General features: G+C 38.5%; 4 protein-coding genes across 4 annotated transcripts; 2 read left to right on the forward strand and 2 right to left on the reverse strand.

Moving 5' to 3' along the window:
- Nucleotides 1-3,989: 3,989 nt before the first annotated feature.
- On the reverse strand, nt 3,990-4,647 carry EAF02_002537 (uncharacterized protein; the record flags this gene model as incomplete). Its single annotated transcript, XM_038898585.1, has 4 exons — nt 3,990-4,018; nt 4,182-4,442; nt 4,503-4,584; nt 4,636-4,647. The coding sequence occupies 4 exons, from the start codon at nt 4,645-4,647 to the stop codon at nt 3,990-3,992; spliced, it is 384 nt and encodes a 127-aa protein (XP_038762277.1).
- Nucleotides 4,648-6,017: 1,370 nt separating this feature from the next.
- Nucleotides 6,018-7,506, forward strand: EAF02_002538 (uncharacterized protein; the record flags this gene model as incomplete). Its single annotated transcript, XM_038898586.1, has 3 exons — nt 6,018-6,197; nt 6,246-7,074; nt 7,121-7,506. The coding sequence occupies 3 exons, from the start codon at nt 6,018-6,020 to the stop codon at nt 7,504-7,506; spliced, it is 1,395 nt and encodes a 464-aa protein (XP_038762278.1).
- A 1-nt stretch (nt 7,507) lies between these two features.
- On the reverse strand, nt 7,508-9,029 carry EAF02_002539 (uncharacterized protein; the record flags this gene model as incomplete). Its single annotated transcript, XM_038898587.1, has 7 exons — nt 7,508-7,527; nt 7,574-7,615; nt 7,679-7,988; nt 8,048-8,072; nt 8,109-8,374; nt 8,519-8,688; nt 8,825-9,029. 7 exons carry the CDS (start codon nt 9,027-9,029, stop codon nt 7,508-7,510), a joined length of 1,038 nt encoding a protein of 345 aa, XP_038762279.1.
- A 1,010-nt stretch (nt 9,030-10,039) lies between these two features.
- On the forward strand, nt 10,040-11,670 carry EAF02_002540 (uncharacterized protein; the record flags this gene model as incomplete). The annotated part of the gene is made up of 2 exons (XM_038898588.1): nt 10,040-10,097; nt 10,169-11,670. The coding sequence occupies 2 exons, from the start codon at nt 10,040-10,042 to the stop codon at nt 11,668-11,670; spliced, it is 1,560 nt and encodes a 519-aa protein (XP_038762280.1).
- Between the last annotated feature and the right edge of the window lie 989 nt (nt 11,671-12,659).

Raw genomic sequence — 12,659 nt, forward strand, 5'->3', positions numbered from 1 at the left:
CTTTGAAAATATTATAGATTATTGAAAGCAAGTTCGCAAAGTTGTTTAGAGATTTATTAATACTAAATTACAAATTGATATTAATAAATACAAGTTCGAAATAAGGAGAACAAAGTATCTCGATCTGATTATTATTTTTAATAATATTGAGATAAATTTTGATAAGGTTAAGATTATCCTCAAATAAAAGTTATTAATTAAGCTAAAAGATTTCTAATGCTTTTTAAAGTTTGCCAACTTTTATTAATATTTTATTTACAACTTTTCTAAAATCATGGAATCTTTAAATTATTTATTGAAAAAAAAGAATATATAGAATTGAATTATTGATTAAAAAAATATCTTTGAAAATCTGAAGTATATCTTTATTTCTGTTTCAGTTCTTGTAATGTTTGATTATTATTATTGTATAGTTATTGAAATAAATATTTTAGACTAGACTGTGGATAGAATATTCTTTTAATATAATGATAAGGGCCGATTATATTCGATTATATATTTCTCCTCGAAATATAGTGTAGTTAAATGTAATTATAAGATTTATAATAAGGAATTACTAACTATTATTAAGTCTTTAGAAAAATGGAGATCCGAATTATATAGAATCCAAAAGTTATTCGAAATCATTATTGATTATAAGAATCTAGAGTACTTTATATTAATAAAAATACTGAATCAAAGATAAGCTAAATAGACTGAATTCCTATCTAACTTTAATTTTCGTATTATATACCATTCTAGCTATAAGATAGTTCACCCTGATACACTGAGCCGAAAGACAAAAAACCATTCTGCTTATACCGATTCTAATAACAATTAAATCAAAAATCGCTTATAAACAGTTTTTCCAGAAAAAGTATTCGATAATGTTGTATTTAAAGATCTTATTCAACAAGTTAATAATGATATCGACCTTATTGTAATCCTCATGGATATAATCATTCCCGATATTGAGAAGCCGATTGATGATCTTATTGATATAGTATACAAACTATCTGAATTGATTACTATTATATATAAAACCCTTTGGAATTTAGCTATTCACTATTAATTATTATCTATTCGAAAAGACCTTTGAATTGCCTTTTAAGATTATAGATTGATTAATAGTAAAATCTTCTATCATAATTGCTTTTTCATCCTTTCCTCTATTGAACTCTATATCCAGATTATATATCGAATACACTCTACTGAATCTGCCGGATACCCTGGCCGAATTAAGACTATTAATCTTGTCTCTTGCATATATTAGTAATCCAATATATCGAGAGAAATCGAAACTTATATACAAGCCTATCAACTCTATTTCCAAACCAAAGCCTTCTACCTTATTATACTCAGATTCCTAAAACCTCTGCCTATACCATTTTGCTCCTGGTTCGATATCTCTATTAATTATATCACATCGTTATCAATTAGTGAATATTATAATAAGAAGTATCAACATATTATTACAATTATTTGCTGCTTAATGAAAATATGTTATTTTATTCTGATTATAGAACTCTCTGCAAAGGAGCTTGTTGATTGGTTTATTGAAAAAGTCTATTATTTATATAGCTTATTTAATAATATTATATTCAATAGAGGTTTATAATTTATATCAGAATTTTGGAAACATCTATCTGAACATCTATCGATTACTTTGAAACAATTCTTCTCGTTCTATTCTGAATTTGATAAACAAATAAAGAGAATAAATACTATAATAAAACAATACCTTCAAGCTTTTATAAACTTTTATCAAAATAATTAATATAATTAACTTCTACTCACAGAGTTTGTACTCAATAATATAACCTCGGAAATTACTAGTATATCCCCATTTTTCACCAATTACGATTTTCATTTATATTTAGTATTAAACCCTTCTTATCTATTCCTCTGAATTTGTTATATCAATATAAGTATGAGTTCTTAAAAACTAATAAGATCACAAATCGATTTGATATTATTCTAACAAAATTGAAAGCCTTAGCTGCTTAGTCTATTCAGAAATATAAAGATTACATTAATAAAACTTATATCAATATTTCTCTATATAAAGAGAGTAATAGAGTATAGATTAATACTAAAAATATAAAGATTAATCGATTAATGAAAAAAGATAATAACAAATAGAATAATTTCTATAAGATCATCAAAGTTTACAAACAAGTCTATTTATTTCAGTTTTCTATTAATTTCAAGATTTTTTTCAGTATTTCACAATTCATTATTCTGATTATTTTATTACTTATCTGGATTAGCCAGTCAAGAAACAATTAACAATACTGAATCCTATTGGAATCAAGAATGTATTCTAGAAAAAGACAACGAAACAAACAAAGAAACCAAGCAATAGAAATTCGATAAATTACTCAACTATCATAATAAGGACGGATTTCATTACCAGATCAAATAGAAACATTACCCAGTATTCTGATAATCTACTGAAGACCTTTGTGGTTAGGAAGATACGATTATCGCTTTCCATTTAGTAAATCCAGATAAGTTAGAACCACTCACTTGGGTAAGTTTCAAAAAACCTATTACTCCTAATCCCCTGCTAGTATTTATATCAAGTGTACCCCTGAATCGAGGTTGAGGTAGATTTAAAAAGCTCTATCAATTAATTATTACTTCTAAAAAGTTCATTTTAATTTAATAATAGAAATTAAAGTATTTTAATATTATTTTGTATTTTAAAAGGTTAATTGATATTGTGATTGTAAACCGATCGCTTTGAGCAAGGGGTACTGTTACAGTGTCAACTATATGATCTGTAGTTGCCTTCGTGTTTCAGGTATAGAATACTAGTATGCCCTATTTCCTATAAGTAGGGCTTCACTTTTCCATAGCTCTTCTACCCTTATGGTACAATATAAGTCTTTACCCGTACCATGACACCTGCAGAATATATATTACAATCATATATCAACCCAAGGTATCTTTCGATCTATTTATAATAGTATAAACGATCCAATCTAGCAAGAATGATATTATAGTGTTAAACAAGTATATCAAGTAACAAAAAGAAAATTTTGCTAGAGAATTCAAATATGTACCATTTGACTTAGATTCATTTAAGATTGTTATTTTTACTAATATCTTTTTACAAACAATAAGGACTATTCATTCCAAATAGGCTATATAATCGTTATAATAAATAAATACAATAATACTAATATTATTCATTGATTATTTATTAAATACAAGAGAGTTATACACAGTGTTTTGGTATTTGAGCTATATAAATTAGTTTAGGGATTCGATATCGGTATAGCAATTACTTCTACAGTTAACGCCATTCTTGACAAGGAGATTCTATTAGTTTTGTATACTGATTTCAAGTTATTATATAATTTACTTATGAAGTTAGGAATGACTAGTGAAAAGAGATTAATAATCAATATTATAACACTACATCAATCCTACAAGCGGAGGGAGATTGTTGAAGTCATCTGGCTTGATAATCTGACTAATCCGGCCAATACAATGACAAAAGGAAAGCTATATCAAGCTCTTGCTAATCTGATCAATACAAATAAGATTGATATCAAGGCAATAAAATAGATAAAATGGGATTAAAGGAAGGGATTGATTCTACTAATAAAAGGTTAGGGACTTTAGCCAGCAGATGAAGGATTTTAATGATTTTACGAATTTCTTTTCAGCCATTATATTTGAAGCTATAAAAGAGAGTCCCGAGTATGTGAACAAAGGTATTCACTTCAAAGAAATGATTTCAATACAATAGCTACTGTATCAAAGATATTTAGGCGAATGCGAAGGAGACTAGCTCTTTCAGTAGTGCCTATATAAGGCCTACTATTTCCCCTCATTAGCTAGCTCTTTAGATTGAATACAAATAGACATTTAGGGGCCTACTGATAGTGGGAACCACGTCTTCCGTATCTCTCTCGAACCAACAGGAAGAGTTGTTGAAGGCGACAAAGGTCAGCGTAGAGCCTCAAATCACCATATGCCAAAAGCAGCGAGTTAAAGCCTTAAGCCATATTGATGACAAATATCTGGACTAAGTGTGTTAAGTTCAGTGCTCAAGAGAGTGTGGCTCACATAAATTTGAGGATAGTATGGAAATAGGACACCGCAATCGAAGCCCACTGTACGGTTCTTTCGGGATCTCGCGAGCCTGGCATGGCCGACTCGATGATGATCGTTATGTTTCAGCCTCTCACCTGTCTTCTCGGTCAATGTCCATTCCTCATCCTTCATGCTCAACCCTGTACTGGTCCTCTCGCTCAACTTCCACAACGTATAATTATCCCACAACTTCTTGATCCAATCCGGAACCAAACAACATGGAAGATCTCTTTCTACACATCTGCTACAAGCCTCTCCAATACTGGCCTGGTAGTTGCAGAGGTCCAGATGATCGCCTTGAACTGCAGCGCGCATACACAGCAAACACGGTCCTTCGTGAGTTTTATTCGGAGCTGCTTATAAAATGGAATTAGCTAAAAGCCTCTCAAACACCTCGCTATACAAAGTGTACTTACAGTTGTCCTGAACCATCTGCGAGCCTCCATTGGTGGAAGCTGAATTCCCTCTTCCTCCTTCACAATTTGGCGCACTTGGAGTCTAAATAATGGAATTAGTATAGTTCAAAAAGCTTTTTGCGATTGTGTGTACATTGGAAGACATCTCGACAGATGACTGAGATGGAATTTGAGTTTTACATTGATGATTTGAATAGACTGAGTTGTAATTATTGTTACAGTACTACTTTTCTTCTATGGCGACTATTTTATGATTTATGAACTCGGAAGGCGGGGTAGCTCGGGCGTCGGATCGGAAGGAGTATGTTCCTTTGCGCGATCAAGCAGTAAGTGGAATGTTTATTTGCCACCATCCTATGTGCAAGGCTGAGGGGCTGGTTCTCGACAATTTGATGGGATTGAGCTTCGACCCTGCAATTAAACAAGTCACAGCTATTAGTTTAAATTATAACCAGGATTACCGATTCAGGATTAGGTTACATGCAGGCTATCACCTGGACACTTGGTGGAGTTATTAAAAGTCAAATGTTCCCCCATATAAGAATATTCTTAAAACTTTTATTTTTATATAACGTAACGTATGGGGAACTCGGACAGGTACCTTTACACTAAATTTTGTATGTAAAGGTACTTAGAGCGAATTTTTATATCTCTAGAAATACTAGAGATATAGTTTTGATATTTTGAGGTATGATATATTCAATATAAATATTTAATATGACAAAATATTATAGAGATGTAATTTTTTTTAATAAAGATATTAAAGTTTCTTTCAAATTGTCGTTTTTATCTAACAAAAATTACTATGGGAATTTTTAAAATCGTATTAATTCAAGAGCAATATTATTAAAAAGTGTTTTGTAACTTTAACACTATATTTTTATTAGATATTAAGCCTAATTATCAAAAAAAATTAAATTATCTTTAATATCCATAGAGATATAAAAAGTCGCTCTAAGTACCTTTACATACAAAATTTGGTGTAAAGGTACCTGTCCGAGTTCCCCATACGTTACGTTATAAGAATCTTTATTATATTAAAGAAACTTTTATTTATTTTTATATAGTTTATTAAAATATTGATTTTTTAAATAATTATATCATTAGGTTTTAATATATTTTATATAAAGTAGGTTACGTAAGCTTGCTGCACAGCGAAGCATGCTAAGACCGAATAAGACACCTTGAGCCTCTACCAGGATAAATATTATCTTCAACACCCTTGTAACACATTAACATTGTCCTGAGCATGATACACACCGGGCGCTCCCCTTTAAAGTTTCGACCGGGCAACGTTCGGTATCCGTTCGTTCACAACGGGCAACCCCGAAAGGGAGCTATGGTCCCCGAATAAAATGTTGTACCTGTCTTTTATAGTTTATTCTTCGGTCGCCGTCATTAATTCATTAGTAGATAGCTCCACCACTTATATGAATTTGCGCGTGACTGTTGAATATTCACACGTCCTTGAAATTCTGTTTCCAAAACACACTGACATTAGCGTCTGGGTCAAAAATGGCCTCTGGCGACCTAAAAATGTTAACCTCTGGCTCGCCATTGGTCAATGGCGCGATACTTCTCGTTATCATCCTATTCACTGGCTTTGTACTTACCCGTCCAAAGAAACTGGACTTGCCAATCGTTGGATCATTCCGCGCAGATCAGAGACAAGCATTGGTCGAAGGAACACGGAAGGTAAGTAGGAAGTATGTTCATCACTAGCTAGTACTGATGTTAAAGCAGTACCCGGACCGCCCGTTCTTAGTCCCTATCGTACCACCCCTGGTTATACTCCCTATTTCAGTGATCGACGAAGTCCGAAACTTACCAGAGAACAAAACTTCGTTCATACAGGATATTCAGCGGTCTTTCACAGCCAAGCACACAGGCATAGGAAAAGAGGCAGGACCAGAGCTCATACAAGCACTCAAGCTAGATCTCACCAAACACCTTGCCAGCACAATCGATGATATGCAAGATGAGATCGGCTATGGATTGGATAAAGAACTCGGATCATGCAAGGACTGGACATCGATTCCCATGTATCCCAAGGTGACTCGTTTGGTTGGGTTGTTAAGCGGTCGTGTTTTTGTTGGGCTACCTCTGAGTCGGAATGAGGAATGGCTGAAGTCTTCGATTGAGTATGCATTGTTGTGCATGGGAGCCCGAGATGCTATTAATGCATATCCAGAATTCATTCGAACTATTGTGGCTCCTTTTCTCAAGGAAGTGCAAATTCTGAAATACGTCAGGAACCGGGGAGTGGAACTGGTGAAGCCGCTACTCGCCGCTGGGCAAGAGAATATGATCACATGGATTCAAAATCGCATTAAAAAGAAAGATCCTGAAAAGATTGCAAATTACCAGATGAGCCTCTCGTTCGCCGCTGTTCATACGACATCCATGGCAATTACAGCAGCGATCTATGATCTGTGCGCATATCCAGAATACATTGAGATATTGCGGGAGGAGATTCAGCAGATTGATGGTGTCACGAAAACGAACTTGGCCAAGCTCTGGAAACTCGATAGCTTCTTGAAAGAGAGTCAGAGATTGACTCCCTCATCGCTAGGTATGTTAATCCTCGTCCTAGTAGCTAAATGTTCTAAATTTTCAAGTAACCAATGTCCGACTCGTAACCTCTCCTCTCAATCTTTCCACGGGAACCCTACCGGCTGGAAGCCGATTCGGATTCGCCGCCTGGGCAATTCACACACCGCACTTACCATTCGATGGTCTTCGATACTACAAGCTTCGTCAGATTCCTGGGAATGAGGACAGGCACCAATTTGTCACCACTTCGCCGGAGTCTATGAACTTTGGGCATGGAAATCACGCTTGTCCAGGACGTTTTTTAGCCGCAAATGAGATTAAGATCGTGTTGATCGAGTTGTTGACGAAGTGGGAGTTTCGATTGAAGGGGGGGGAACGGCCCGAGAATATCATGAATGCAATGGTCTGTATGCCGAATCCGAGAGCGGAAGTGGAATTCAGAAGGAGGTAGATTACTTTTGGATGGAATAGGCTGCGCTGCTTCACTGGGCCCCGCGGGTGGGGTGGCCCTGTTCTACCTCTAGTCGGGACAGGGGTGCCGAATTTGTTTGAGTTGTATCCTTGTTGCGAATTAGTTAGTCCCATAAATACCTGTCGTTCAAAGCACAAGACCGACAACTTACCAGTGTCCCAAATCAACACATCCATTTTCCGCTCTATTTCACGCCCTCCTTCTGCTTCTCTAGAAAGAATGCCATCTTCCGTCAGTCCCGTCACAGGATCCGTCACAAGATCAACATTGTTATTGGTGAAGATAGGGTACCAGGTGTCAAGCTTCAATGGACGTTTGCATCCGAAGTGACTCTTCGATTCCAGCTTGCGTCGCAAATTGTCATCGCTAATCTGATTGTACAGATGATTTTTGGCCATGCCGACGACAAACTTCTGCCACCACGATCCGATGTGGAATATGCGCTTGGCCACGAAACCAAACTGAGAGGAGTGATTAGAGAGTTCAACAGACACCAGTAGATTGTATGGGATGACTTTACCTGTGCCATACCAAACCATCGGTAGCTACGTTGTACCAATGGAATGTGAGAGAACACTCACTTCCTGGACCCGCTTATGGAAACATCGTTACGAGGCAGACAATGTCCTGGACTTCGCTGGTACACCGTCAACTGCTTCACCTCAGGATAAATACTCGGAATGGCTTGTCCGGCGGATTGCCCGGTTCCAATGACTGCTACAGATTTGTTTTTTAAATCATCGTCTTTTGGCCAACTTCCAAGATGCCATTGTTCGCCTTTGAATGTTTTGAGTCCTGCGATATCGGCCTTCTTAGGCATGCCAAATGCTCCCGCAGCACTGACAAGCTGACACACGTTAATCTCTGCATATATAATAATTTCAAAAAGCTCAAGTAGCCTGGACAATGAAGCCATCCGATCTGCATTACAGCGATTTGGGAACGATAGTAGACTGGAGGCAGGTCCCGCAAGAAGAGAAATTTCACCTACCACATTATAGCACCATATTTTCTGAGAACTGCTCTTAGAGTCTTGAGTTTGAACAAACCACAATAGGCGTGAGTCGTCCCATGTGGCACTGACAATCTCTGTGTTGAAAGTCGTTGACTTGTCGAGCTGGTATTTCAGCGCAAACCCTTCGAAATATTGTTGGATCTCTGCTTGTGGAGCGTATGTCCTGAGTCTTTTTAGAGTATCGTTTGTTAGCCATCTAGGGATTCATGCCTAAGGCTAGACTTGAACTAAATGTGATATATGGAAATGTTGGCTGGACCGAAAATAGAAAATCAAACGAACTGATGCAATACTCATTACTGGGAATGTCGCATGCAGCCCCCGGATATGTATTGCTCCACCACACTCCACCAAACGACTCATTCCTGTCCAAAATGTGAAATTCTTCAAGTGGAAGGACATCTTCGCGCAGAAATGCGTATCCTTGTATTATGCCAGCCGCACCAGCGCCGAGAATGATCGCAAAACGCCGTTCGTCTGCTTGCATCGTACTGACGTCTGTTTTACTGTCTATTTGGGTAGAGAAGTGGTTTGGGTGCAGAGGAGTAGATTTTCGTTATAAAAGTGATCAAATTCGCTGATAGGGCAATTGATTGCGGATATCACCTTCATTGTCCTCTCAGGATCTATCTATCAGCCTGTATGTTGGTAAGCTTTGTTTACGCCGGAGACTTGGCGGCCATCGCTAAATCAAATCATTTCCGGCAGTCCGTTCCAGGTTGTTCGGCTTCCGGCCGGCTGAAGACTGCGGAGCGTTACCCTCGGCGCCGAGTAACAGCATCAGTAGTGAAACAGATCATTGTTGAAGCTGAAAATCACTGCTGGATGTGCATCCACGGCACAGTAGTCATATACCGAATACTGCTGCTATTTTCCCCTTCACCGTAAAATACTGTCGCAACATAACTTCCTCATGGGCATCAGAAACAATACTGCCAGCGACTAAAACATCACAACGCCACTTTTGACGAACGAATACAATTTCTTCTACCAAACAATTATTGTCAATAAAGTCGTTGCAGTCAGTGTTCGGTGACTTTGGGTTTGATCCTTCCTATCATTGTCGTCGATGACTCGGTCACCGGGCTGTGAAGTGCCAAGGGACCCCACTTGACGAAATGGTTGGAACTGCAGGAGTTTACAGAATCGTATCCAATAAACTTCTAGCGGAGACTTGATGCTAACCCGATGGGCAAAGGTAGTGAGTATTAGTCAGGCACGAACGAGGTTTCGGGCTTTTGGTGTAGTTTATTTTAATGCCTATCTAGCTGGGCGAGCCCTCGCTTAATTGGAACTCGCCGTAGCTACCATGAAATATGGAAACCGGCGGTGAATGGAGAGTCGATCACTCATTGATGTCATGAAACGAGGAAAATAAGAATGTTGGGTGTACTCGCAGCGGGAAAACAAAGTAAGAAAGGATTTCTGCGTCAACGTGATCATTCCTGGATTCTTGACATTTTTGCTGTTTGTGTCTAGATAGACGCTTTGAGATTTATGACTTCATGGGACACTGGCGCAGGACTTGAGATGGATATCCCCTTTCGTGAACTTGGTAAGAGACAACCACTTTTGATTTTAAGCGGCTGTAAGGCAGTATTTTATTGTAGCTTACTTTAACCTCAGGTACTTTGGAACGCTTCTATATTGCTCGCAATAATCTCAAATTTTTCAACTCCAGCACTGTCACTGCCATCTACCAGCTCCCTGCCTCTCTATCTAAACAATCACTTCTTAATCTCCCATATTTCAAAGCGCTCATCTACAAATCCGTCGCCTCAACTATCCTTGCTCATCCTTTCCTCTCTGTCAGCATAGAGGGGGAATCTTCAGCAAACCCTCGATGGATCCATCTCTCAAGAATCAATCTCAGCAAGGTCGTTCAATTCGTCCATGTGAATCCAGAGAATGGGATTGAAACATTCATTGAAGAAGGTCTTCAGAGAGGGTTTGAGAATGAAGCGGAAGGCAAAGGTCCTCTCTGGAGGGTCTTCATGGCTTCTCCAGGGTTCACTGATGAAACCAACAGAGCTACTGCACCGGGAGACCAAGACATAATCAATTTGGCAGTTGGCTTCTTCTTCCACCACGCAATCTGCGACGGACTATCAGGCGCCAGTTTTCATAAAACTTTCCAATCACATCTCAACTCTCTCCTCGCGAGTGCCACTCTATCAGACTTTGGCTCGAAATGCGTGAATCCTACAACTATAGAAACACTATTGGAGGTGCCTAGGCAGCTCCTACCGCCAAATATGGAAGAAGCCATCAACCTAACTACATCCATCTCCTTCCTTCTTCGACGGCTCTTCTTGGCCGTTCTGTATCCTACAGACCGTCTAAAATGGACAGGTCCGCTCATCCCGCAGAACATCCCGCCTCGGCGACTGGCCCGCATAAAATCATTCTCTCTGGATTCTGAAGTAACAGAGAAGCTAGTCACGAGATGTCGAAAAGAGAAAACGACCATTACCGCACTTACGACTGTGCTACTGGCGAGAGAATCGGCGCAAATCTTTGCAACTGAGAAGTCTAGCAGGTTTGAGGTTCCAATCGCTATTTCAATGAGAAGGTTTGCTGTAGCGCATAGCGGTGTCACTGATGATACTATTGGCGTATATGTCTCGGCCGCAAAACCCATATTTTCTTGCGAGAACCCAACGCCAAGGGGGTATATTTCTTGTTGCTCTCCCTCATCGCCTGGGTTAGAAGGAAGTGACGAACAACTATGGGATTCCGCGCGTGAAACCAGACAATACATAGCAACGGCTACAAATTCTCCCGCAGATCAGGATATTGGGGCACTGAAGTTGGTCCGCGATTTCCAGAAGTATTTCACTGGCTTACTTGGTGGAAAGAGGCAGAGTGCTTTTTTGCTTACGAATTTGGGGGTTGTTGAGGGCACTAGTGGTGATCGCGATCTCACTGCCAAGGCAACCCTTAGCAAGCTGTTCTTCGCGAACATGCCGTCAATGTATGATGGACCTCTTTTGCTTGCTATGGCGACAGTAAAAGGAGGAGATATGACTCTTTGTCTCGGCTCTGAAAGGGGCGTTATAAGGGAGGACCATGTCAATATTATTAGGAACAATTTGGAACATCGACTTAGAAGCATTGCGAATGAATAAGGTGGTGGTACCGAGTTATTTCAGCTGATTTCATAGAATAACGAGCCGGCGACAATGACCTGGGAGTTGCAGTGCAAATTTGGGCCTGGAGGTTAGCCGCATAAGGCGAGATCTCGTGACCCACCAGAAAAAAATAATCCACCAGCCGTAAAAAATGGAAGCTATAGCACTCAGCACCTGTAGAATTTGACCCCTCAAGTGTTGTGAATCATTCAGAAGATGCGTGAATCACTCAATTAGGCCCTGTTTTCAGAGGTGAATGCAGCAAGTGAATGTATTCAATCACGGCTCGAGAAGCTACATTGGGAAGCCATGAGATACAGCTATGTTTGTAATTGCGAGGCTACCGTTCTCAATCTATTATATTCTGCAATAGCCTCAGGGTCGGCCTTGATCGCATCGAAGTCCAGCTGCGTCAAAAAGACTCCTTCTAACGTTGTTGCTCGACTCAATCCTACAAATGCTTGCCCTTCAGAAAAGATACTCTTGTTCAGTACGAGGGTAATGGACGGCAAGGAAAGACCCTGCACTTTGTGGATCGTGAGAGCAAACGTGTTGATAATAGGCAGCTGCCACCGTCGGTATTCTGCTCCGTAAGATTGGAATGTTGAAGACGACCTGTGCAGCTGGAGCACCTAGTAACCGTTAGGTTCTAAACGTGCAAGGGCAATGTATAGTGCAGGGGGTGGAGCCGTAAGTTCAAATTACAAAGTAGTTATACTTAAATTCCTTCTTAAGTAGGAAATGTAGCCTCGACATCATCGTTGTTCAAGTTATCTATTATAATATTAATAGACTTGTTAGAAATCTCTTTTTCTACTAATATACTATTAGTAAGGAATATAACTTTAATATTTATATTATAAATGACTTTGCTAAGAAAGTTAATCTTTTACTTGAATATTCTAAAGTATGATAATTTCGATTAAATTGTTATAATATTATATAAAGATATAATCTCCTTGAAAGTAAGTTAAATATTAAGTATA

Source organism: Botrytis sinoallii (assembly GCF_014898435.1).
Source record: "Botrytis sinoallii strain Bc 23 chromosome Unknown BSIN_003, whole genome shotgun sequence".
NCBI classification, from domain to species: Eukaryota; Fungi; Ascomycota; class Leotiomycetes; order Helotiales; family Sclerotiniaceae; genus Botrytis; species Botrytis sinoallii.